Source organism: Ostrea edulis, chromosome 10 (genome assembly GCF_947568905.1).
Source record: "Ostrea edulis chromosome 10, xbOstEdul1.1, whole genome shotgun sequence".
In the NCBI taxonomy this organism is placed as follows: Eukaryota; Metazoa; Mollusca; class Bivalvia; order Ostreida; family Ostreidae; genus Ostrea; species Ostrea edulis.
In genome coordinates this window covers 38248652-38276164 of record NC_079173.1, presented here as the reverse complement: position 1 = coordinate 38276164, position 27513 = coordinate 38248652, and the positions used below count along the sequence as shown (strand labels likewise).

General features: G+C 35.1%; 2 protein-coding genes across 4 annotated transcripts; one reads left to right on the top strand and one right to left on the bottom strand.

Annotated features, from left to right (window-relative positions):
- Positions 1–51: 51 nt before the first annotated feature.
- LOC125666007 (NADH dehydrogenase [ubiquinone] 1 alpha subcomplex subunit 10, mitochondrial-like) lies at positions 52–27307 on the bottom strand. Of its 2 annotated transcripts, XM_048899079.2 has the most exons (8): positions 26690–27307; positions 20144–20230; positions 19391–19512; positions 16613–16704; positions 10002–10056; positions 4863–4981; positions 1826–1940; positions 52–236 (listed from the first exon to the last, which is right to left on the bottom strand). In XM_048899079.2, exons 1-8 carry the CDS (start codon positions 27231–27233, stop codon positions 159–161), a joined length of 1212 nt encoding a protein of 403 aa, XP_048755036.1. In that variant the 5' UTR covers positions 27234–27307; the 3' UTR covers positions 52–158. The 2 variants fall into 2 exon arrangements, 1 of the variants encoding a protein (XP_048755036.1); XR_008799028.1 differs by lacking the exons at positions 52–236; positions 1826–1940; positions 4863–4981 and adding an exon at positions 5379–7081 and having other exon boundaries at positions 8266–10056; positions 26690–27292.
- Positions 13275–15411, top strand: LOC125649048 (uncharacterized). 2 transcript variants are annotated; one of them, XM_048876258.2, is made up of 3 exons: positions 13275–13738; positions 14295–14472; positions 15042–15411. In XM_048876258.2, the coding sequence occupies exons 1-3, from the start codon at positions 13715–13717 to the stop codon at positions 15275–15277; spliced, it is 438 nt and encodes a 145-aa protein (XP_048732215.2). In that variant the 5' UTR covers positions 13275–13714; the 3' UTR covers positions 15278–15411. The 2 variants fall into 2 exon arrangements, with proteins under 2 accessions (XP_048732215.2, XP_056007244.1); XM_056151269.1 differs by having other exon boundaries at positions 13298–13738; positions 14295–15411.
- Positions 27308–27513: the final 206 nt, after the last annotated feature.

The following is a 27513-nucleotide window of genomic DNA, read 5'->3' as shown; positions in this document are numbered from 1 at the left end:
ACAGCAAGTCAGTCTGATAAAAAAATTTGCTTTTGAAAATATAAAAAACAATAAATTAATATTCATTTAATTTTTTTTCAAATGTCACTTGATAATAACATAAGAAAGAGTTCAAAGCACTCCATTCACCACTTCTTCCCCCTAGCCCGACACGGTTCTCAGACAAACAGTCTCTTCACTGCCCCTGCCACACCGCCCTCTCCCGGTTGAACATTGTAGTAGTATTGTTTCATTCTCTGTCAAATAAATAATTTTATGTATACCATACCAAACGAACGAATATTCATACAATCCATGTAAAAATCATGGGGTATGGGAGTCCTGAAATTTACAATTTATGCCCCCCTTATCCTAAAGATACTTAATATCAAATTTGGAAGGAGTGGCAGTGGGGTTAAGGTGTCCCGATTAAAGTTAAAACACACTTTAGTGCACTTTATATTATATGACATCACAATATAAAAATACATCATGACGTACAGGTCTATACCCGGGTAGTTGTATCGCGGGGAAAATGTCACAATCTTTTGTCGTTCTTTACTACCGTTATCAAGTGTTCAAGCTGTATCTGTGTAAACCTTTTTGTCAGATGATTTTTTTTTCAGTTTTCTTTGATAATATATATAAATTTCATGTTATAATATATAGAGTGCACTAAAGTAATTTTTATTTTACATTGTGACCTTGATATCTTTCCCCGATGTGCATAGTCATTTATAATAAAGAAGGTTAGTCGTGTGTGCATGTCCATGTGACACAGGTGAAAGATGACGATATCTTATTTCGATCAAGGCATATTCCAAAAGGTAACTATTAGTTGAAGATTTAGGATTTTGATATGACAGGATTTTATGTTTCACTTAAATAAGATTTGGCAATGAATGGGAAATGCACAAAATTTGAATTCAGATTATGGAAATTGCTAAATATTAGAGGATATTTTAACGGCCTGGATCACTTTTATTGATTGATGTTTTCCGCCACACTCAACAATTTTCCAGTTATATGGTGGCGCCCAGTTTTTATTGGTGGAAGAGAGAACCCAGATACAATGTACAGAGACCACCGAATTTCCGAAAGTGAACTGGGAAACTTTCTCACTTATCGGTGCGAGCGGGATTCAAACCCTCGCCGACAGAGGTAAGAGGCCGTGTGATTTTGACTGCGATGCTCTAACCACTCAGCTACGGAGGCCCCTGAATCACTTTTAAGAATTTATCATATCAATGTTGACATATAAAGCCCAAATTGCAAATGATTTGAGCGCACCTTTCACCTGTGCCAAGGTGATAAACAGCAGATAGATATAACTCTACCTCACTTGAGTTACTGTAGAATCATTTAAATTCATGGGGGCCAATTTTCATGGATTGCTGAATTTTTACAGGTTCGTGGGCACATAATTTAGTGGATTTATATATTTGTAAGAAAGATAACTCTGGAATGTAATTATGATTCTTTATTCGTTGAGGATGTAAATTCGCAGGTGAGGGGTACCTACGAATTCCACGAAAATTGAGCCACCACGAATTCTAATGATTCCACAGTGAGCGAGGGATTTCCCCACAAGTTTTAGTAAAATTTTACTCGGGACACCTTAACCCCATTGTGTATGTTTAATTGCATGATGGACTCGGACCATGAAGAAATATTGGCCAAAAATTAAAGCGTCATAATTAAATGCTGCACTTGTTAAATGAAACTGTGTCAAAAAATAAAGCGCAACCATTTCCAACATCTTTTTTGAGAAAAATCTGCCAAATATTCGAGACAACCAAAATTGGCCAAATATACAGTATGCAGTGTCAATGATGAATGTACTTACAGCTAAATAATCACAAATAACAAAGGTCTCTTCTTCCTTTAATTGAATTTCTGGAATCTGAAGCATAGTAGCAGGGCGTGGGCATGCCTGTACATCAGCAGCAGAGCTATCGGCCCTGAAAATTCAGTATAAAACAACATAGAACAATACATATAATGAGCTGGAAGGAACTGTTTTCATACTAGGGGTGTGTATTGCTCAAGATTTTCCAATACGATACAATATTTTCTGATGCGATATCCGATATATTGGATATACAAGGTACTTAAGCATTTTCTGAAGTAAAATATCAAAATTTTTTAAAAAAAATGGAAGTGGTTTCATATCTTTTATTTCATAACAAAACAAACAATGACAATTAAAGTCTGAGGAAACTCCAATGTCACAATGTAAAAGCGGGGATTAAAGTCTGAGAAATCTCCAATGTGTCACAATGTAAAAACGGGGATTAAAGTCTGAGGAAACTCCAATGTCACAATGAAAAAGCGGGGATTGAAGTCTGAGGAATCTCCAATGTCACAATGAAAAAGCGGGGATTAAAGTCTGAGGAATCGTGTTCCTGTTAGAAGCCATTTTTAAATTATGAACTTCGATCCCGATTATTAAAAGGGCTATTTTTAACCCCGACATTATATCATATCTTATCGTCGAAACACTGTATCGTATATCGCTGGACAGGCGTATACCGGTATATTTCGATATATCGATATATTGATTCACCCCTATTTCATACACGTTGGCCTTTCCTTCATGAACAATAGGTCCATGGGCCACATTGCTCACCTGAGTCACCTTGGCCCTGCTGTTATGATTTTTGAAAGATTTTATTTTCAACCTTTATTCCCATGAAAAAAATTAACAGTACATTATGTCCCCAACCTAGCCCAAACGGGTTACAACACAACCAAACATGTTTCAAGATCACCTTGCTGTTCTGGAGAAGGTCAAGGTCACACCGTCATAGATCATGGTATGAAATGAAAGGTCTTGGGGGAGGGGGAGCATAAAAAATGTTTGGATCCACACAACTTGGAAACATTTGTATTCGGATATGATTTAGCGTGGCCCTGTTTTCTATAAAAGAATTTCCTGTATATTCCAATATTTATATATAGTCTTTGATCTCCTATTGTGGCCCCAACCTACCCCCTGGGCCCTTGAATTTAACAAACTTGAATGTAAATCATGACTCAACTGCTGTAACTCTTATAATATACAAATCCGCAAATTCATCAAACCGCAATTGTTTCAGAAAAAAGGAAATCATGAAATTAATCCGCTTTACAGAATCTTTCCTATATACAGTATAATCTGTCTAAACCGGCTATGTGTGGTTCCAAAGAAATTGGCCGGTTTGCACAGAGTCCGGAGTGCAGAATGTTGACAAGAATGAGAGTTGCTTCCCTTGTATTCACTATCTATGCATACGTGTGTAATGATTGCTAACGTTTTAATATATATTAATCACAAAAGAATTAAAAATATAAATGTCAGTGTTTTATTGTCGTGCTCATTTGAAAAAGTTTCAATTTTTATTAAATTTAAAAGTTGGGAATTATTCGCGCAATTTTCTGTTGGTAAATTGTCGATTTCATCTACATCATCGCCGTTATCAAGTGCTACATTATGTACGTTCGTCAAGTTTGTGTTGTGTTCATTTAAAATTTGTCTTTCCCAGCTTTCATTGTAAATGTATCGCTTTCGACTGTCTCAATTTGTGAAACGGAAACTAATACAATGCCGAGTGATCGACCGGACATGGCGAGTTGTGCTAACTAACTGCATATCATCACTGTCTGACTCGCCGTAGAGCTCCGAGAAGTCCACTAGTGGAAACCCTACTTTTGAAAAACATAACGGGATTGTTGCTGATTTTGTTTCATTCCAAGAATGTATCGAATTCATCGATTAATTGAACTTTGTCTTTTAATGTCAGTTCTCGTATCTGTCGTTAGAGGGAGGGCGCCATTACCTCGTGCGTGGTGCTGTCATAATTGAAAAGTGCAGCCCTAAAAATCAGGTTTTATTTTAAACTGATCGCGACTCATCGCCAGTTGCACTCTTTTACTTACTTGTGGCTTCCCTTGAGACACCCTTTGTGTACACCGCGTGTGATGGACCGAATACCGACAGGTTGGTCATCGTGGGGTGGCTGGTTTAAATGCGATAATTAGAGCTAATTACGAGCAGTTGGGACCTTGTGTACACCGAATACAATTGACCGCAACAATTAGGGTGGTGTATCATCGAGGGGCCGGTTTACACAGGATAATTAAAGTTAATTGATAGCAGTTGGGACTGTGTAAGCCGGCCGATATACAGAATACGCAGTATCCGGAGTACAGGGAATTATTAATAAAGGATTTGTTAAAGAAATGTTAGGGACTATATTTTATGGCCGGAATTGACAGAGCGCCGGAGTACTCAGAGGCCGGTTTGGACAAATTATACTGTATATGCATGTAAAACTTTGATACCCCATTGTGGCCCCACCCAACCCCTGGGGCCATGATTTGAACAAACTTGAATCCACTCTTATGTCAGGAAGCTTTCTTGTACATTTCATATCCCACGATCTGAACAGATTTATATAAACAAAACATTGCACCCCAAATCTCTTATATCCCATGATCTGAACATATTTATAAAAACAAAACATTGCACCCCCACTCCTCTCATATCCCACAATCTGTACAGATTTATATAAACAAAACATTGCACCCCCACCCCTCTCATATCCCAGGATCTGAACAGATCTATATCAATAAAATATCAAGAATTTATTGCTTGAGTTTTTTTAACATATTTTAATAACAAAATCTTTCTTAAATTTTTTTTTTTTCAAATGACTCCATCTGATTTTAGCTACATGCATTTTACTATCAATTTGTACTTGAAATAGGGATGATCCACCATTCAATAAACCTTAATCCCTTTCCTCAAGAAATGTTTCAAATTTGGCCAACATTGACCCTTTGATCGACTCCCCTCCATTTGTTGAGTTAAGTCGCTGACTGAGGTCATATTGGATACCTACCAGAGTCTAAAGGACACCCAGCTCCTTTCATGGGTATGTCTCCATTGTTTGAACTTCTCATCCCTCAACAAACTGTCTCTAAACGGGTTGAAGTTAAACTGCTCCAATTCCTCGACAAGCTACAATACCAAACATTTAGACATGAATTGCAATGTTCATGTACGTACACTTCAGTGTATTGTTTTGTTGCACTTTAGTACATCATTATGACAGGGAAATCCATCATAATTTTACTTTTTAGTACTTCCCTTTCTGCTTTTCCTAATATCCACTTAGTTTTCATACAGCATAAGCAAAATAAAAATAAGTTTTTCAAATCACAAAGATATATATTATATATTAATTTATTTCGGGTCAACCCCGATACCAAACTTCCCATCATTGGAAACCCACGGTCAGTTGCACTTCTTTTACCTAGGTGGGTTTCTGACAATGCAAAATCCCTAACCTTTGAGATTATGAAATTTACAATTTCATAAAGGGTTACCTGCTCCTTCTTTCTAAATTTCTATTTAGTTTCAATTTAGTATTCATAGCATTAAAGATGTTATTCAAATGTTTAACACACATACAACATAGCGGGGCTTCGCGGGACCACGTTTATACCGCGGCGGAGTAAACTATCTGTATTTGCACAGGTCTGAATACTGTGTCTTGTCTCCAATGACAGCTACTTCCAATGGGTAGAATCAATTGAAAAGTACAATTTAAATCTTATGCAAGTATGTTTGTGAATTAAAAATTTTCGCAGTATTTCAGAAGGAATATATACGTGCATTATCCGTATAATCGACAATGTAAAACATAATTTACTTCAGAGATTTTGGTTTCGTATTGTCAGTGATGATCACGGGAAAGTTATTCGGTATTTATAAACATCGTTTTAATAGAAATTGATTTGAAACTAGAGTTTAGAAAATATTAGATAACATGTCAAAGAGATCTATACCTTGACAGTTCTGTCTTTCCTGTCAGATCATGGCTTACAGTGTAGTTTTCTAGTCAACTGGATTAAACATGCAAATTGCACGTGCATGGACAAGTATATTTCTTCTGCATTCATTTCATTTAAATGAAATTCAAAATAAAAAAAATAAAAGATATAATTGCATCGAATTTAAGAAAAATCAGTTTCTCATATTACAGTATTTAATGAATGTGCTTATATATATATGATTAAAATAAATCTAAAACCCAATTCTGAAACTTATTATAATAGATATTTCCTTGATAATCATCGCGCAAAAAGGCATGCTAAGATAAAATAAAAATACTTCTATTTGTAAAACAATAATTGGGCATTGAAATGCATGTATAATCATGTTTTATTCGTTGGAAAGCGAAACCATGGCGAATACATTAAACTGGGACTAAAATTGATGGGGCATGTTTCTTTGTTTGATACTTATATATCTTTTTATTGAGTATTGAAATTTTAAAATAAGATCATTGATCTTAACAAAAACTCAGTCTTCAATGATACATGTGTACATGTATTTGAAGAACTGAGAATGTCGTTAGTAAAATGAAACGTAAATTTAAATTCTACTTGAATCTTCTCGTTTTTGTTTAGACATTCATCTTGCATATCGGATTACTTGTTGGAAGATGTATGTTTTAGTGATAAATTTAATGTTATAATTTTCTTTGTCATCTTGTTATGTTGTAAATAGTGTGGATCTATGGTTGCATAATACTTCCTGTCTTCCCGAGGATCCGAGTTTTGAAATACTCGTGCACGGGTTTTACGAGGAAAAGTCCCTTTGAAGCAGCATGGCTTCTCTGCCAACATCACTTAAAATGTGGTCAGATAAAGGTTGGAGACACCCCCTTTCATTATCATTGTAAGAATATTGAAAGTTAAGCTTAACACATTCTTGTTACACATCCTTTTATTTGTTAGAAATGGCAAATACACAACTTTTTCTTTTATTTATGCAAAATATTAAGTTTACGATAATATTTGATGAATTAATGAATTCACTTGCGAAAAAAACCTAAATATTCAATTTACATTCATTATACGCATATCATTTCATTCTTTGGAAATTGTACATCTCACTGGTACAGCATGTACATGTAAATGTAATCTAATAAAATGTTAGATTTTAACTGTGTCTGTGACTGACTTTCTTTGTCTCGCTAATCTGTTGTGCAGTGTGATCTTGAGCTTGGGTAATACTACTTCTTGTTTACCAGTGTGTCCGAGTTTTGACATACTACAGTATCAGAAGAGAGTCCCTTTACAAACATGCTCTCTCTCTCTCTCTCTCTCTCTCTCTCTCTCTCCTGATGGATTTACCCAGCCTCCCAGTCGTTAAGGTCTTGAAATTTAATTGGCACAAATAAACTCTACTTTTTTGGCATAAACTTATGTAATGAGTTGATTATCAAAATGTAGAAGCTACCATATTGACAACCAAATGGGTGGTGCAGGTTGATGTTTATATATAGCAATCACTGACTGCTTGTTTTCACAATAATCTGGAGTGTAAGGAATCTGTCAGCAGATTTTGTTTTTACAACGGTTACCATTGATATATACATGTAGCATTGTAAACTTAATCACAAAGTTTATTTTTATTCGATATCAATAAAATCTTCTTTTTCTTGTATTATCAGTATTAAAATCTAAAGTTTGAAATTCAAATAAATTCTTATAGAAAGTATATAATTTTACACATATATTTTCTTAAACTTTACAAAAAGAACATTTTTTTTAAAATTTATATAAAAATGAATTTTAATTGTTTTTAATTTTCCTATGAACTGTGACCTTTTATCCCAATTTCACATAATTTCTAATCGTGAGTTTTTGTCCACGGTCATTTTGTCCGAGACTTTCTATCCTGTGATATTCTGTCCTACAATCGCTGAAAATCATGATGACACAATGCATGCACGGTAACGGCCCCAATTTTTTTTAAACCGAGAAGTAGGCATTGTCTTTTCAGCATAGGTGTTATTTACCTGGAGCTCCCAAGGTGGGGGTGGGTGCTAATCTTTATACACAAGTAGTGTCAGTTACTGAAATACACAGGAAATTGGGGTCCAGGGGGACCTCTAATTAGGCAACACCAGGATTTGTAGCATTAGATAATCAAAATCAATATTGAGATAGCAACCTAATTCAAACACACAACGAAATTAATACATGTTGATTCTAATTTCATTCAAATTAATACTTTTATTGACTTTTTTGAAAATAAGTTATATTGGGATCAACTAAATATTCAGGACTGAAATATGTCTATTCAAATTCTGCGACATAATTACATGACATCGTACCATTTGTATGCAAATATTCAAAATGTCTCCCCCCTCCCCCCCATTTAAAAATTAAATCGAGGGAGATGGTACAAAACCGATCAATTTTTTTAACAAATGTTAACGCGACGGGGACAGCTAACTGATAGTCATCCCGCGATAAGAACGCGGTTTACATGAGTTACCTATAGATTACCGCGTTAAATTTTTCCCATCGCAGGAACGCGGAAAACAAGAAATCTGTGTTGCCCGTAGTGTACATAAACTATAGACTAGCTTTGTAAATACGGATGAAAGTAATGAAAGTGTAAATTTTGTTTATATCAGCCGTTGGTATACAGTAAACTGACCATATCAAGAATAATATTTGATTGAATTAGGTCATTAAATTCAATATGAAATTATTTTATATTTCCTCTTCTGCACGAGTGATATTTTAACGGAAGAAAATGGTGATTATTCATTTTTGTTTGAGCTATTTTATTATTAAATACTAATAATTAAAACTTACAAATATTGTGTGTCCCTGCAATTTGGGTGGTTGCATGATAATCGGCCTTTAGGCAATATATGTAGACAGCGATAAGCATTGTACCCATCGCGTATGGACAGTATGTTTTGCGTCTCACTGTGCATAAGAGTTCCACAAAGGGAAAGAACTATTGGGCAACTCGGAAATTGCATATTGAAACCCCTAATATGGGCGTCCCCTGGAAAGGTCCTTGGAGGATAGTGTGAACTTAAATGTATAATACATGAGGATGCTCACATGGTAACTAGTAAAATGTTCCTATCTACATGTATTATCATGTAAACCCCTCTAGTGGCCCTGATCCAATCCATGGGGTGACGGTGTGAATTTGGTTCACTACAATAAGAAGCTTGCATACTGACGAAAATGTATACACTTATGGTTCCCGAGAAAAAGATTTTCAGAGAAAATTATTACATTTGTCATATACATTCTTATGTACAGTAAAACACACTTATAATGAACCTGCTTAGAGCAAATTCACGCTTATGGCAAAGTGATATTCATTCCCCTATGAGAGGAAAATAATGAAAATCTTATAAGATATAAGTAAACGATGTTTGATTAAAACAAACTGTTTTTCACTGGCCCTAGAGGTTTGCTATGACTGTGTTTTACAGTAAAACTTTAAACCATTTCTGTGAATCATTTATGGCCCCTCAGGGACACAATTTGAACAAACTTGAATCTCACTACATGTCTATAATCAGCCCATCTTATTCCTGAGTGTAAAAATATGGTATGCCTTTGTAGAAGGAAATGGAAGATATAGTCCAAACACAAATCCATGGTATAAACCTATAATTTTGACCTTGAGATCAAAGGTCAAGGTCATAAAGAGGTCATGAATGTACATGACACATCGTCTTATGGTGATACACTCATGTGTCAAATACGATATGCCTATGTCAAAGAACAAAGAAGTCATGGCCCGGACACGATTCCATTGTAAAAAAAACCTTTAATTTTGACCTTGACGTCAAGGTCATATGGAGGTCATGAAGGTACCTGACACATCATGTCATGGTGATCCACCTGTGTGCCAAATATACTTTGCCTATGTCAAAGAACAAGGAAGTTATGGCCCGGACACGAATCCATTGTAAAAAACCTTTAATTTTGACCTTGAGGTCAAGGGTCAAGATCATATAGAGGTCATGAAGGTACTTGACACATTGTCTCATGGTGATCCACCTGTGTGCCAATTATGGTATGCCTATGTCAAAGAACAAAGAAGTTATGGCCTGGACACGAATCTGCAGAGAGACGGACAGACAGACAGAGTGATTCCTATATACTCCCGAGAACTTCGTTCGGGGGGTATAATAATCCCAACTTACTAAATCAAAGTCTGGTAGATTATCAGCATCCAGAACCAGGACTTCAGATTCTTCCCTGAAAGGAATCGGAATAATCTGAATTAACATCAGGTGTATAGGTTAGATAATAGCCCTGAATTAACATCAGATATAAATAAGTTAGATTACAGCCCTGAATTAACTAACTTTAGCCAATCAAAGCCAAAGAAACTATCCTGACTTTTCTTGTAAATATCAGCTTTTCTGACTCAGTGGGTATTGAGAAGAAGATTTTAACTATATATTTGTATGTAAAACTTTGATCCCCCTTGTGGCCCCATCCTACCCCTGGGGGCCATGATTTGAACAAACTTGAATCTGCACTATGTCAGAAAGTTTTCATGTAAATCTCAGCTTTTCTGGCTCAGTGGTTCTTGAGAAGATTTTTCCTATATATTTGTATGTAAAACTTTGATCCCTTATTGTGGCCCCATCCAACCCCCGGGGTCCATTATTTGAACAAACTTGAATCTGCATTATGTCAGGAAGCTTTCATGTAAATCTCAGCTTTTCTGGCATAGTGGTTCTTGAGAAGATTTTTAAAGTTTTTCGCTATATATCTGTATGTAAAACTTTGTTCCCCCTTGTGGCCCCATCCTACCCCCCCCCCCCCCCCCAGGGGGGGGGGGGGGGGCATGATTTGAACAAACTTGAATCTGCAATATGTCAGGAAGCTTTCAGGTAAATTTATTTCAGCTCTTCTGGCCCAGTGGTTCTTGAGAAGAAGATTTTTAAATGAACCCACCCTATTTTTGCATTTTTGTGATTATCTCCCCTTTGAAAGGGACATGGCCCTTCATTTGAACAAACTTGAAAGCCCTTCACCCAAGGATGCTTTTAGCCAAGTTTGGTTGAAATTGGCCCAGTAGTTCTGAAGAACAAGATAAAATTGTGAAAAGTTTACGACAACAACAGACTACGGACAAATTCTGATCAGAAAGCTCACTTGAACCTTCGGTTCGGGTGAGCTAAAAACACGTGGAATATATCAACAATATCTAAACATAAAAGTACTCAAATAAAAATGACTGACAGTAAATAAATGTTAAATACAATAAGACGCTGAATTAATAATCAGGGCACAGATTAAGAGCAATTCTATCTAATTAAACAATCAGATCTGCCACACTTCAATATCAAAATGACTAAAATGGTCTTGCTGTTCTGGGGAACAAGATTTTTTAAAGAACCTTGCAAACTTTTCACCTACATTCCATCATTGGTAACTCTAGGGCAGTCATTCACATCTCTTGTTCTGAATATCGACAGATCTAAGCTAAATTCTAATGTTCAGCAACAGTATAAATGTGTTCTTAAAATTTCAATGCCCTCAAAAGTACATACACTGATAAAAGGCTTTACATAATATAATAGGTGTATTAACATTAAAACATTAAAAGATATGACTTATTTGGACCCATCCTAGAATTCGTCATTTTTTGTACATCCTTTTCTGCTATTCCAAAGTATACATTTAGATTTTAGACAGATTCAGCAAACTTACATATAAACACAAAATACTAAGTTTGGCTCCACCCCAGGGATCATGATTTTTTTCAATTTTGGTAGATGCCTCCCTGCTCTACATCAATATGAATTAAGTTTTTCTTACTCATGTGCGGTACTAGAGTGCAAGATTTTTTTTAATTGGACAATTTTGGGAAGTTTTTGCCCTGCCCTTACGACCCCAGGGATGAAGGAATCCTGACATTTACAATTTACACCCCCCTTGTTCCAAAGATGCTTCATACCAAATTTGAAAAGAATTGGAATGATAGTTATCAAGAAGTTAAAAATTTCTGTAATTGTTAATACAAATTTATTTAATAACTGACCAATTTGGCCCCACCCTGATACCAAAACCCCTACCTCTGGGATCATCAAATTTACAATTTTAGTAAAGGACTACCTGCTCTTTCTAAATATCCATTCAGTTTCAACTTAGTATCAAAAGCATACACTAAAGAAGATGTTATTTAAGTGGTTTACACATAAACACTATATAGTAGGTTTGGCCCCACCCTGGGGTCAGAACCCCTACCCAGGGGATCATGAAATTTACAATATTGGTAAAGGCCTTCCTGCTCTACATCACTATGCATTTAGTTTTTCTTACACAATTGTGGTTTTAAAGAAGATTTTTGAAAATTGTTCAATTTTTTGCAGTTTTTTGCCCTGCCCCTAGGGCCCCTGGGGTGCAGGAGTCCTGAAATTCACAATTTATGTCCCAAATATTCTGCTTACCAAATCTGAAAAGAATTGGAATAGCAGTTATCAAGGAGTTAAAAATGTTCAATTGTTAACGTACGGCGACTGATGACAACTAATTGCAATAGGAATAAAACTTAAAAGATTTTTCAACTTTGTTCCCCTTTTTATAGCCTTGCCCTATCCAACCTCCACCCCCCACCCCCTTCCCATGATTTGAACAAATTGAAAATATACTATCTGAGTATGCTTGCATATTAATATGACTAATATGGCACTATTGGTCTTGTTTAGAAGAATTTTAAAGATATCTCCTATAGATCCCAATGTTATGATTTGATCCCCTGTTGTGGTCCCACCCTACCCCCATTGGCCATGATCTGAAGAATTTTGAATCTCCACTCATTAAGGAAGCTTTCACATTTAGTTTTGTCTTTTCTGGTCCAGTGGTTCAGGAGAAGAAAATTTCAAGAGTGCCACAACATTTTTACTATTTCTTAATTATCTCTCTTTGGAAAAAGGTGTGACTCTTCATTTGATCAATTTTGAATCTCCTTTACACAAGAAAGCTTCATAATTGAAATTAGTCCTGTGGCTCGATCTGTAGAATGTTTGTAAATTTATATGTGATCTAGGTTAGCTTTGTTACTCTTGAATTTTTTTTTTCAAATATCCTTGAAAGTTCATATTCTCAAGTAAAACTTTGAGTCCCCTATTATTATTTTTTCATCAAATTTCCTTAATATTCACATGCAAAACTTTGAGTCCCTATTTACATGTAAAGGTATAGATGTCATGCTAATTGAATATTATCAATGGAATAAAAGTGTGTATTTTTATCAAACAATACAAGTTATACACTTTATGCAAATTAGGCCAAAAATAAAAATATGTTTGTTTCCCCTCGCCCCGACCGGGTCAAAAAAAAGGGCCCGGGTCAAAAGTTTTTTTGCCAAAAAATTGCGATGTTTTTTTTTTTATTTCCGTAAAAAAATCGTGTCCGCTCCGTGTCGGTTCTAGACGTTACTTCTGCTTTTTTCGGAAGTTACCGGGATTTATCCATACTTGAAAAATGGGTGACAGAATAGCGTTGTCGTCTACTGTAAAGATAAAATACAAACACACATCTAAAGTTGTGCCCATAATAGTCAACAGACTCTACAGTTTCTCCAAACACTGTACATGGAATGAGGTTTTGAATGATTTGACAGCGGACGGCGACCATAACATAGACAAGTTGGACGAAGTAACTGTCACCGTGTCGGACAAACTTGCCAACGGTGTAACTTTTGAGCCAGATTTTGAAGAACAGATACAAGTGGTTCACAACTTTGATAGAAAATTGAAATATGTACAATTTGACGTGATAAGAGACTTAGAACCAAATAACAATGTACCAAAAGGTCAAAATCCTCCTACATGTCCTACAGCTTTCGATGTTTTGATGAGAAAGTCCAGCACACTGACAAAGCTCCCTCAAAAGATTGATGAAGCCTCTCCCAGATTTACAGGTAATTTATATGCATTATTATATTTCTATCAAGTAGGTTTGAGATGGTGTATGGCTCATGTCTTAAAGTTATAAATGAGTCTGTCCCACACCATTTCATTTCTTTCTTCAATGTTCCCAAACTTTTGGTCTGGGGAAATTTATGGTAGGGGGTGTAAAAACGGTAAATTCCTAGGGGAAGTGCTGCCCAAATTTTTTTCAACATTGGACAAACATAAACAACAATAGGAAAATGGGCAGTCAGACTTGGTACTGGCACTGATGCATGTATCTTATGAAAACAGACCAAAACTGCTAGGCTATATGAAATGAAAGACAATATTATAATTTTCACACAGTGGTAACAAATATGTCTGACAGTTGTGCTAAATTAGATCCTAATATCTTTCATGACTTGCATTAATATTTCAATATTTTTGCTTAATTTTTCCTCCAATATTCTAACATTTACACCTTTCCCTGGATTTAAGGTTTTGTTTAACATTACAATCTAGGTTGTCTTGTTCTACATTCAATGAATATATTTTAATTAGCATTTGATATCTAATCTTTTTCAGGGTTGTGAAAACAGAATGCTTGTTGCCCAGAATGTGAGATCTACAATAAAATGCACTGAATGTGACAAACCTAGATGCATTTATTCTAAGCTGAAGTTGAACCCTCGAGATTTAAGAGCCTTGAAGCACACAACAGATAAATATGACTACACTTGCGGGGCAATTTTAGCACCAGAAGGTTTGTATATTTATTGACAATATTGTGATTAAATGACACTAAATAAGACTGGCATTTCTGACAGAACCAAAGCACAAGTATGTTCATTTGTTTATCATCATGATGATTAATATCATAAACAATGGATACATGAACTAAGATGAATATTCACTGTTCAAATCTTTTTAATCAAATGACAAAATGTCAGAAGAACAGAAATTGGATTTGTGTGTTTGTCCACATTCAATCTGTATCCTTGCATTGTTCAAAAATTTAAATGCTTTTTGTAGGCCTTATATACATGTGCAGGATAAAACATGTTTGCATCTACCATGCATATTCCCCTTTTTCACTCTCCAAAAGGACATTCAGTATTAAATGCACAATCTGTGGAAATTATGTTTTTGGCAGCCTTTATATTTACAGTCATTGAATGATAACATCTTTATAATATTTGTATCATTGAAGTAATGGAAGTAGGGATGAATCTTTGAATTTAACCTTGGGTAATCTGAAAAAGAAAATAAAGAGCACAAAAACATTAAAATCAATTTTTTTCTCTGACAAGTGTTTTTTTTGGTCACTTTCAGGGGATGTTCTACATGGAAAAGTTTTCACAAGACTCCAGCTTGCATGTACCAGTCACATTGAATTTGCATACTACAGCTCGGATGTTGGCCGCAAAGACATATGTGCATATTGTGTTGCAACAGAGATCCAAAAGGACAAGGACTTGTGCAAAAACTTTAAAGTTGTGCTGCCAGTTTGTGACTTGTGTCGTTCAAAAAAATTGGAAGTCCCAAAGAGAAATCCAATTAAGAAATAGTTAATTCTAGTCTGACAATCAGTTAATTCTAGTCTGATATTCATCCTCTCTAAGTCATTCTTTTTAACATGTTGTTTATGATTTTTGTTTCTACTTGTTTCTAGTCAAGAATAAATGTTTTTTGTTTATTTTCATTTATTTCTTTAAATAATGTTTTTTAAAGAAATGTCGGAGTAAAGAAAACAGAAATTACACATCCAGAGCATTCATATTAGCATACAGATTCAACGCCAGCAAGCCATTCCAGGATTTTAATACATAAAACATTGAAGCTCAACCAATCCTCAACATAGTAGTATAAATGTTCTCTTCTCCAGATGTTAAGCATTGAAGACAATCAGTGCCCTGTTTGACAGATCTGCTTTTTTTCCGACAATACATATAAAATTATATGAATTTAAAAAAAAAAAAAAATATCACCTGCCTGCCTGGTCAGTTTCAAAAACTAGACCCGGGGGAGGGGAAACAAACATTCTTTTAATTGTGGCCTTATACAAGTTAAAGAGCAATCAAGCTATTTTGCTGTGTATCTATCATTCTGGCAGAAAATAAACGCCACATGTTGAAATATTCATGATCATGTGACATCACTAGCTGAATTTAGAAAGTAAACAACTTTGGTGATGTGAAAGCATGGACAGCCTGCAGGCTGTTGTCGGGACACATTCAGTGATAACAGACAGTCAGACAGGGAAAGTGGTAGGGAGAACCACTTCGACAAGCAAAGGGGTATTCAGATAAAATCTTGTTTAACATAAAATCACTTTGATACAACTACATGAAAACCTCTTCCAAGTGATGTTTGTAATACATGCAATACTTTTCCTGTGCCATCAATCTTTTTCCTATACATCAACAAATAAAACTTTGATCCGTTATTGTGGCTCCACCCTACCCCCATTAACCTTCATTTAAACAAACATAAATCTACTCCATGTCAGGAAGCTTTCATTTAAATTTCAACTTTTCTGGCCCAGCGATTTTTTAGAAGAACAGTTTAAATGACCCCACTCTATTTTTCTTTTATTATTTTCACTTTGAAGAGAGCATGGCCCTTCATTTAAGCAAAATTTCTTTCCACTTTGAAGGTAACATGGCCCTTCATTTAATCAATTCAAATTTCATTTACCCAAGGATAATTTGTGCCAAGTTTGATTGAAATTGGCCTAGTGGTTCAGGAAATGAAGATAAAAATGTGAAAAGTTGACAGACAGATGCACGGACAGACAACAGACACTTTCAGCTCAAGTGAGCTAACAAAAACAAAGAAAATTGGACTTGATCAGTACAACTCCATATAAAGACCTAAACCAGACACAGAACAAGGTGACTTACTCGAGTTGTGGCAGCAGTATTTTGTCATACCCCTCGCTGATGTAGGACAAGAAATCCTCATCTTTCAATATAGGACTGTTCACTTCATAGGACTGAAAACACAATAACACGACAATTTTAAATTGCTTCATTTTACTTATAGTTACAATAGTTGTTTGTATTGTGTGCATCCCCCCCCCCCCCCCCCCCCCCCCCCGGAATTTTCAGGAAGACTATTTTGGTTTTCACACTTTGCTACCTCTCATACCATACCAAATCATAAAATTTAAAAAAAAAATTAAGAATTTCCAATACAGTGACCTTCAAATTTCATATCTAACCTAGACATTCAGTACAAACCTAGGTATTACAAGAGGCCCAGGGGCCTTATATAGGTCACCTGAGTATCATGTAACAACCTTGCAATGTTTGAATTAGATTTGTGTTTAAATATAAGAATTTTACTTTTGGATGGAAGAAACATTGAATAGCTATGTGGTCATGAAGTACATGTGTCATTTTTATGTTCAATCAATAATCCTTTTTAAAAATCCTAGGTCTGAGACATCATAAAGAAAAGGGTTATTTACTCCTTAGATAAAACCAATATAAGAAGATTTTCAAAGAATTTCTACATTTTCACTATATGACCAATAGAGCCCCACCCTAACACAAGAACCCCTGCCCCAGGGGCCATGAATTTCACAATTTTGGTAGAGGGCTCAACGCTCATTATAATTATGCCCACAGTTTGGCTTCTTGATGTCCAGGAGTAAAGAAGAAGATTTTTTAAAATTACACTCATTTTGATGGTTTTTGCCCCATCCCTCAGGCCCCAGGGGGGCAGGGACCACGAATTTCACAATTTTTGTTCCCCTCCACCCACAGATGCTATATGCCAAAATTGGTTGAAATTGGTTCAGGTGTTTCAGAGAAGAAGCTGAAATTGTTCAAATGTTAACGCACGACGACGGACAAAAACAGAAGATTTTCAAAGAAATATTGCATTTTCACTATATAATCAATCAGCCCCGCCTTTGCACCAGAACCCCTGACCCAGGGGCCATAAATTTCAGTTTTGAAAGAAGCATCCTTGATCATCATTATCATACTATTAATTTGTCTACTTAATACCCAGCAGCAGAGGAGAAGATTTTCAAAGAAATAAAATGCATTTTCACAATATGATCAATAGGGCCCCACCCTAATACCAGAACCCCTGACCCAGGGGCCATGAATTTCACAATTTTGAAAAAGGCATCCTTGCTCATCATAACCATGCTATTGGTTTGTCTACTTAATACCCAAGGACAGAGAAGAAGATTTTCAAAGAAATAATGCATTTTCACTATATGACTTATAGAGCCCCACCCTAGCACCAAAACCCCTGATCCAGGGGCCATGAATTTCACAATTTTTTAAAGAGGCATCCTTGCTCATCATTACCATGCTATTAGTTTGTCTACTTAATACCCAGACACAGAGAAGAAGATTTTCAAAGAATTTCTACATTTTCACAATTTGACCAATAGAGCCCCACCCTAACACACCAGAACCCCTGATCCAGGGGCCATGAATTTCACAATTTTTAAAGAGGCATCCTTGCTCATCATTACCATGCTATTAGTTTGTCTACTTAATACCCAGAGACAGAGAAGAAGATTTTCAAAGAATTTCTACATTTTCACTATATGACCAATAGAGCCCCACCCTAACACACCAGAACCCCTGATCCAGGGGCCATGAATTTCACAATTTTGGTAGAGGGCTCAACGCTCATTATAATTATGCCCACAGTTTGGCTTCTTGATGTCCAGGAGTAAAGAAGAAGATTTTTTAAAATTACACTCATTTTGATGGTTTTTGCCCCATCCCTCAGGCCCCAGGGGGGCAGGGACCACGAATTTCACAATTTTTGTTCCCCTCCACCCACAGATGTTATATGCCAAAATTGGTTGAAATTGGTTATGGGGTTTCAGAGAAGAAGCTGAAAATGTTCAAATGTTAACGCACGACGACGGACAAAAAAGATAGCAATAGGTCACCTGAATGATTCAGGTGATCTAAAAATACAATGATGCATTCCTGTAAGTTCAACAAATATTGGATATCAAATATGCAGCTTGTGTATTCTCATGTGAAACTTTTATCCCCTTCTTGAGGCCCCATCTTAACACCCCACCCACCCCCTGAGGCCATCATTTCTGCAATACCTGAGAATATTGCATATTAATATTAGTGATGGAATGAGTACTGAGAATATTGCATGTTAATATTAGACATGATGGAATGAGTACTGTTTGAGAATATTGCATGTTAATATTAGACATGATGGATTGTTCCAGGCTTTAGATCTATAATGCAACTCATCAATTAATGAATATAAATGTCAATGGCGTCGCTAAGAAAATTAATCCATATTATACTTTGTTTTTGTCCTATTTTTACATTTCAAAATGCACATTATGTTAAATCCCGATAATAAAATAATGAACAAAATGGCTGAAGGCATGGACTGAGTCAGTCATGTTTGTGTGGGCAAACTCTAAATTTCAAGGTCATGTGGTCAAAAATGTTGTTACGAAAAAAAAGGTCTTATCACAAGCAATACACAATCATGTGAAATATAAAAGTTCTCTCACTTATCACTCAAAAGATATGGTCAAGGTGAAAGCTTTTGCAGACAGACAGACCAAAAACTATATGCCCTGAATCTATGATTACCCGGGGAGGGGGGGGGGTCATGTTGAGATGATAATACCCGCACTGTGGTCTTTTAATAATATACAAAAGCCTCACCATATTTCTGTCTTTGATCTTCTTTAGGCAATAGGCTGGGGTGGCATCCAGATAAATAACGAGATGTGGCGCCCATAGGTGTTTCATGGCATTGTCCACGTAATTCTCAAATTCTTTATACACTGTTCACAAATAAAAGACATGTACAACCCGTCATCAGTTATGTCATCAATAGAGGACACCCCCCCCCCCCCCCCCCCCCCCCATCCTAATAACATTGAATTTCTTCCCATTTACTGTGTTGAAACACCTATGTACATTCATGGTGGAGTAAGAATAACTTTCATACTTTATATCATAAATGAGAATCATTGAGCTATATATATATATATATACATCTGCATTTTATTTTAGTAGGCATTATCAGCAAAATATCATTAGATTGCAAAAAATAATCAGGAATCAAATATCCTACTAATTAGTTCCATATTATGTGAACATTTACTTAGCTGTAATTATTTTGTTTTGATGAACATGTGTATTTCAAAAATACTGAATCGAACCGATTTGATGTCTTCCAGATAAGTATACGGAATTGAGTCTTATCCATTAAAAAGAAAGGCCTTTGTATTATTCAGCTATGAATCATGTACATGTAATAATATTTGTCCTAATAATAATTCGCAAAACTCAGTATTGGGCTGCACAAATATTTTTATTTTTTTTTTATGGTAAAACATTTATCTCCAAGGGAAACTGTAATTTGTACAAATGGTTGAACATGTGTTACTAGTAAATGAATCCAATATTTACCTCTTCTGGGGAAGAGTTTTTTCTTCATCATGGCATAGCAAAACACAATGTCACTGTAGACATTTCGAGGCATAACAACACCTTGTCCTGCAAAAGGAAAAAGAAGTTTATCACAACCAACTACTATAAAAAGATGTATGAAGGGAAATGTTTGACAAGTCTTACTGTGTTACAAATGTCTATTTAGTGTGTCATACAATATTTGGGGGAAACTGATTTTCAACAAGTTAGCATATAGGACAATTCAACTTAATTAGTAGAGTATATCATCTGGGGTCACAAAAAAATATGGGGCGGGTGGGAGGATTCTTTTTTTTTTTTATTTCCAGAGAAAAAAAAATTTATGACAAAATTAATTAAGGCATATCACACAAAGTGTTAATCAAGTGAACATTCAAAGAATCCTTGGTAGAAGATATAAAACCAACATTCTGTTACTTTAATCATTCACTCATGTCACTGGGAAGCAAGTTTGTTTGAAATCATAATTTTTGTGAAAATAAAATGGGGTGGACCATTTTTTGAGGGGGGGCGGGGATGATAATACAATGTATATCAATTGATTTTAAGTTGTGGCCGAGTGGACTTACACACTGGTTTGACAATCTTGCTAGGCGGTGGGTGCCGTACGTCGCTGGTTCGACCCCGGGCTGGGGTAAAAAATTTCAGTACCTAGTTGTGATTATTTAGTGCTTTATATATATATATATATACATACACACCAGTTGAGACTGTCAAAACTCTTTCTAAATATATACACTGTAAATTATACAGACAGACAACATTTAGTAGAGATGTGCTTGATTTAGAGGTGGCTCCTCTCCGCGAAATACGGTAAGTAGAATACACAGACAAATGTAATATGTTTACAGTTTTTTCAACCACATAATTACAAAATAAATTCTATTCCATTTCAAAGACACCAAACAAGGTATTTACACATGTAGCTATATACATGTACCTCAGAAAAACATTTCCCAATCTTAAATTTAGCCATCTTAAAAGGATGTTAACCATGCAGTGAAAGTGATGAAAAAATGAAATGGAGTCGAATTCCAAATATATGATTATAATGAACATGATGAAAACCACAAATTTTCAATAAAAATGAATTTTCCTATTTTCTTATTTTGTCATAAATTTTCCCAAATGTAAGAAGGGCTCCATTCCAAAAGTACTCCAGAAAAACAACACACAAAAGTACTCCAGAAAAACAACACACAAAAGTACTCCAGAAAAACAACACACAAAAGTACTCCAGAAAAACAACACACAAAAGTACTCCAGAAAAACAACACACAAAAGTACTCCAGAAAAACAACACACCATTTTGGACATTTGGTGAACCTTGAAGTATAATTATACTGTTGTTCTACCTGATGTAGAAATGAGTGGGCAATCAAGGATAAACACACAGAAGTACACTGAGAGTTAGTATTTATAACCATGCAATCACTACAGGAGTCTGGACATGACATATACCATACCGAGATTACGAGTGATTCTGACAACCATCGAACCGAGGACAGAATGACATACTCAAAAGATGTTTTAGAGATTGAGAAATAACTTAAATGATTCGGAAATATAAATTAATAAAAAGTTTGAACAAGATATTATCTCTTTTTATTGATATCTACAACCCGGCCTTTCCAGAAAAATCAATTACTTATATTTAAAAGTCGGATAAATTTGTTAGTTTTCCAATTGATTTTTGACCAGTTTCTGACACTTTGAAATGTACATATTGACCTAAAATGAACATCTGGAGATTGAAAAGTACTTTTAAAGGGGTATGAATACAATTTTTTATCAATTGAAACATGACATTTATTTGTAATAATAAAGATCTTTTATAAATAAGCCGATTAAAAATATTTTTACACAGCATACAGTATGTACTCGCTCATAAGTTGGTTGTATTTTTTAAGTTTCTTTTGTAGGAATTTGCCATTGACCCAAATGTAAGTCGGTACAAATTTTTGTCAGAATCGGTTGACAAATTGAAGTCAATGCTCTAGTGTTTTTACCTATGTTTCAAAAAATATTTTGAGAAATACCACTGATGTATAATCTTTCTTTCTCAATAAATCAATATAAGGCCAATACTCTAATTTAGGCTAAAAATAAAAATATGTTTGTTTCCCCTTGCCCGGCCGGGTCTAAAAAAAAGGGCCCGTGTCAAATATTTTTAACCTAAAAATCGCGGGTTTTTTTGTTTTTTGTTGTTTTTTTTATTTCCAGAACAAAAATCGTTCTGATAAGTACATCTATTTCTACTAATTAAGTCAAACATAAATGTTTTGGTTTTGTTTTTAATGTTTTCTTTAAAAAGATGTAATGTTTCTATGTAGGTATTTGTAAAGTAAACCAACATATTGCATCCACTGAGTGCATTCACACTAACATGTCCAAGAATATGAATTATAAATGCCAGCAGACATGTCAATCCAGTGACCAACATAAAAACAAGATCAACCAATACATGACATACTCTTCTTCTGATGTACAGTATTGAAAATGACTATCGGTGCTCTGAGCTGCTTTTTCATAGGTGTTTCCAACAAAAAATTTAAAAAAAAAACAACAAAAAACCACCTGCCTACCTAGTGTGTTTCAAAAGTCAGACCCGGGGGAGGGGAAACAAACATTCTTTTAAATATGGCCTTATCTACTTGTATTCAAATAATATTTCGGGATATGGCATCTATATTTAACCTCTTATCTCAACAAAATTCGTTTATTTTGTCCATGTTTTTGTTTAAGAGTTATCTACCTGGTCTTGTATATTTTGAACGCTGATCTCGATTTTTTTTTTTCACAAAGGCTTTGATTTGAAAATTTTCAAAAAAATCCCTGGGTTTTTTTTTTTTTCAGTCACTTGATGTTTGTAGGTCCCACCATCCTCTTATCATTTTTGATGAACCCATGTCTCTGCCAGTCCTGGTTTTCTACGGTTGTACAAGTTTTTATAATCAAGGTCAAAAGTTAAGGTCAATGGGAATACTAGTTACTTTGTAGGTCACTACATCCTTTTATCATTTTTGAAGATTCCATGTCTCCATCAGTTCCAGTTCTAAAGTTATACCATACTTGTGTTTTGGGTCAGAGGTCAAGGTCACTTGACCTTGATAACAATTTGTAGATCCCATCATCCTTTTATTATTTCTGAAGATTCCATCTCTTTATCAGACCTCATTTTTAAAGTAACACCAAACTTATGATCTAAGGTCAGATGTCAAGGTCATTGGAGTCACTTGACCTTGATTTGTAGATCTCATCCTCCTTTCATCATTGCTGAAGATCCAATGTCTCTATCAATTCCAGTTCTTAAATGTTATGAGTATGTTTGTTCAAGGTCAGAGGTCAAGGTCACTGGAGTCACTTGACCTTCATACCAATTTGTACATCTCATCATTCTTTCTGAAGATCCCATATATATCTCTACCAGACCTGGTTCTTAAGTAATATATGTTGTAAGGTCATAAGTCAAGGTCACTGGTGTCACTTGACCTTGATACAAGTTTGCAGATTTTATCATCTTCTTATCATTTCTGAATGAATAGAGGAAACAAGACATTTTACGTATTTGAGGTTATTAACTTTTGATAAAATTTTTGAAAACTATTTATCTCTTAAACCAAAGATTTATAGTTCTCATAAAACAGCGAACAAAACTAACAAAGAATAATTCAAACAAGTATTATATGGGTAGAAAATACGAGAATTATTGGGACAAAAACTTCGGTGATAGCTCTCCTCAGATAAGCACAGAGGCCACAAGATTTTGCTAGAGTTATCGTTCTTTGAAACATTGCTATTAAAGCTGTATGACCCGATGTTCATGTATCATTTTTGTACATAATACTTTAAAGGAGATTAATTAATTTACAAAGTTATTAACTTTTCCTTAATTACATGCTTGAAAACATCTGCATGTAAAAGAAAACAGTGAGAATACTATTTAGAAAGTAAATATAGTGTGGTACATATGTAAATCCAGCAAACGGTACCATTCCCAATGCCAAAAACAATTGATTTTTCCCAATTTTGAAACTAAAAATTCCCAATTTACTTGCCAAAAAATAGACCGCTGACATCGTAATTTACTTAGTCTGAAACGTTGTACAAGTTAACTAAAATGTTCACTTCCAGTATGAAATCGGAAGTACAAATCATGGCAGTGCGCGTGTTTTGTAGAGCTACGACGATTCTAAAACAAGGCTACGACGATTCCTTATGTATCACAACAGCAAATATTACCGTAAAAAAGTTTTTAAAGGAATGACTACTTCTTGTTTTGTTCTCTTTTTTCTTTTCTTTTAGTTGAAATCATTTGCCGATACATTGGTAGAAAATTCCCAATTTGTTCAATATTGACGCTATTTTTCCTAATTGAATGGGTACCGGTACCAGTGGGTAGAAAAAAATCGCTGAAATCATCCGGAAAACCTCGGGCCTTTCATCCAAAGCACGGTCTATTTGGTGAAAGGCCCGAGGTGTTCCGGATAATGCATAAATTATACAATGTTAGACGTCTATAAATAGCCCCACACGCGTCAGGGGAATCCTAACATGATGTATTAACTCTGACGCATGTCTAGTTTTAAGGCTGAAAGAGCGTAAACAACAAATTACTAAGAGGTGTTTGATATTTTTTATTTCTATTAAACTTATGGCACAGTACTGTTGTAACAAAATACACAGATAAGACAACCGATGATCTGAAAGTTTGAACTGGTCATGTGACTGTCACATGGAATGGCAGAGTGACGTGGTTGTTTGTAAACACCGATTTAATTAAAAATCAAATAATTTTGGTTAAAACATGTAAAATAATGTATGACATGTCATAAAAGCTCATAACTACATACGTGTGATGATTTAATATCGTTTTTACGAGATGGAAAAAAAATGTAATTCGGACCATACAGCTTGCCTTTAAATGTGAGAATTGAACACAATTTTCTATACAGTCAAACCTGTATTAAAAGATCGTCCAACGGAGAATGGAAAAAATGTCACATATGACAGGTGGTCTCTGAATACCAGGGCTTGAAGCTAATTTATTATGTCACCAGTCCAGCCGGACTGATGGTGTATAATTTCAACCAGTCCGCAGAAAAAATTACCAGTACAACAGAGTTTTCCAGAAATAATAAAATGTGGGATTTATATTTACGAATCACATTCGTCTGATATCTACAGATCAAAGCATGCCAAATGTGTGTATAAAATTTCATAAGTATATTTTCCAAAAATGATGCTTTTAAAATTAACCAGTCCCATCGGACTGACCAAAACAAATGTCAGTCCGTCCGCCAGACTTTTAACCAGTCATAGACAGACGGGCATATGTTAATTTCGAGCCCTGAATACAGGTTGCTTATTTTCCGCAATTAAAATTTCGCAAAAAATATACAGAAATAGTTTGTATAATGGAGAAAACAACTTTACATGTATTGTATCATAATTTATAATATCATTCATCAAAAATTACATTTAATCTTTTTAAGAATGATACATTTACATGAGATTGAAATCTCATTTATGAACTGCATGTAAATTTTCTAAAACTTATAAACATTTCGTTGTAAAAAGTATTTACGTATAGTCTACTTGTAACTAAAAATAAAAATGCAATGCTTGTCTGGTGGTAAAAAAGCTAGTGATGAAGTGTTGTGTCTCTGTTTGTACAATAAATGCTGGAAATATGTTATTCAATTTGAAAGACATTGAATAAATCACAATATCATTGTACACAGCAAATCTTTTTATACCCACAAGCTAAAATAAGCCTGTGCTAGAAAAAGTTAATTTCGACCCCTGCGGCCTTGATTCCTTGATCCTTGATTTTGTTAAATAAAGAACAACTCGAGTTTTATCAATTAACCACACGCGACCCTGCATGTTGACAGCTTGGGTATGGTAATTGATTCAGAGGGCCGACTAAACAAGAACACTGCTCAGAACTGTTAGGGGTGATAATCCCCACAATAGTCGTGCTGAACCGAAATCGAAAGTATGAATCGTGTTGTTGTAATCGAAAAATGTACAGTCGTTAAATAAAGGTAAACTTTTGTGAAATTACACGAAAACGTTCTAAAAATCATGGTCGTTGGTCGTGTCAGACAGGTGGTCATTTGATACAGGTACAATATATAAGGAAACACCTTAGGGGGAATTTTTTATGGTCACATATGACAGTGAGTCGCTTAATAATACATTGGGTCGCTATGACAGTTTTCACTGTATTTACAACCACAATTTGGCATTTTCTTTTCAAAATTGAACATTTATAAACTAAATATGCTTTATTTTATACGTTGGAAGTGGCCTTTCTGTAGTTTTATGGGACATTTCGGAAAATCATGGGCATTTTGGTCATTCGAAGTAATGCGATAATTTCTTAATTAACAATTGACCGAAATCAGATCAACAGATCTTAAAAGCAAATTGAGAATCATTAAGAACCTCGGTATCATAGGACCCTGGCATACCTGATTTTCACATTTCTGTACACTGATACAATATATCGATACATACCAGTATTACAAATATGTACTAGCGCTTTGAGGTACGAGTGCCATCTGAGGTGGAACATCTCAAACTGTGACATCAAAATCAGTGGGTTTTCTTGTACTTTTTCTGTTGCCCAAAACGTATCCAAGCTGTTGAACATTACACGTTCAGGAGAACAACTATTGATGATCCTGTAATCAAAGCCTGGCATACAATTTTTATCAATATAAAGTTGGTCATAGTCGATGGGATCAATGTACTTCAAATCAAACTCCTCCGCTAGTTTCTTTGCCAACTCTTTCTTCCCGGTTCCTATGTTTCCTTCAACTACGACCACGATGGAATTTTCATTCATGCGCGGTATGGGACTGTCCAGTAGCTGCCAAAAGATGTTGTATCTGTGAGTGAACGGCTTTTTACGTGGAGGCAGAGGAAATGGGTTGTTAACTGATCTTAAGTTTGCGACTTGTGTGCAGCTCGGTAAAGCAGCACTCAGTAAAGGTGATCTTAGAACATTTTTAGCACAAACTTTTCCTTGCGTTAAGAACCGAGGCCCTAAACTTGCCATGATTATGGCCAAGTTCAAGTTTTGTTAGTCTCCTTGAATACCGGAAGTTGATATATATTGAGAATATTGAGCCCGACTATAATAGATATAATCTTTAAAAAAGATGAAAATGGTGATAACAAATAAAAAGCCATCGCCACATCTATTATTTACTATGCAAATAGACGTTATAAGAAATGTTTAATTCATTATAAATTTAAATTTCTAATTTTGAAATGGATCGAACCATCTGCAGTTTTTGTTGGGGATAAAAAGAATACTATTGTAACACTTGAAGACA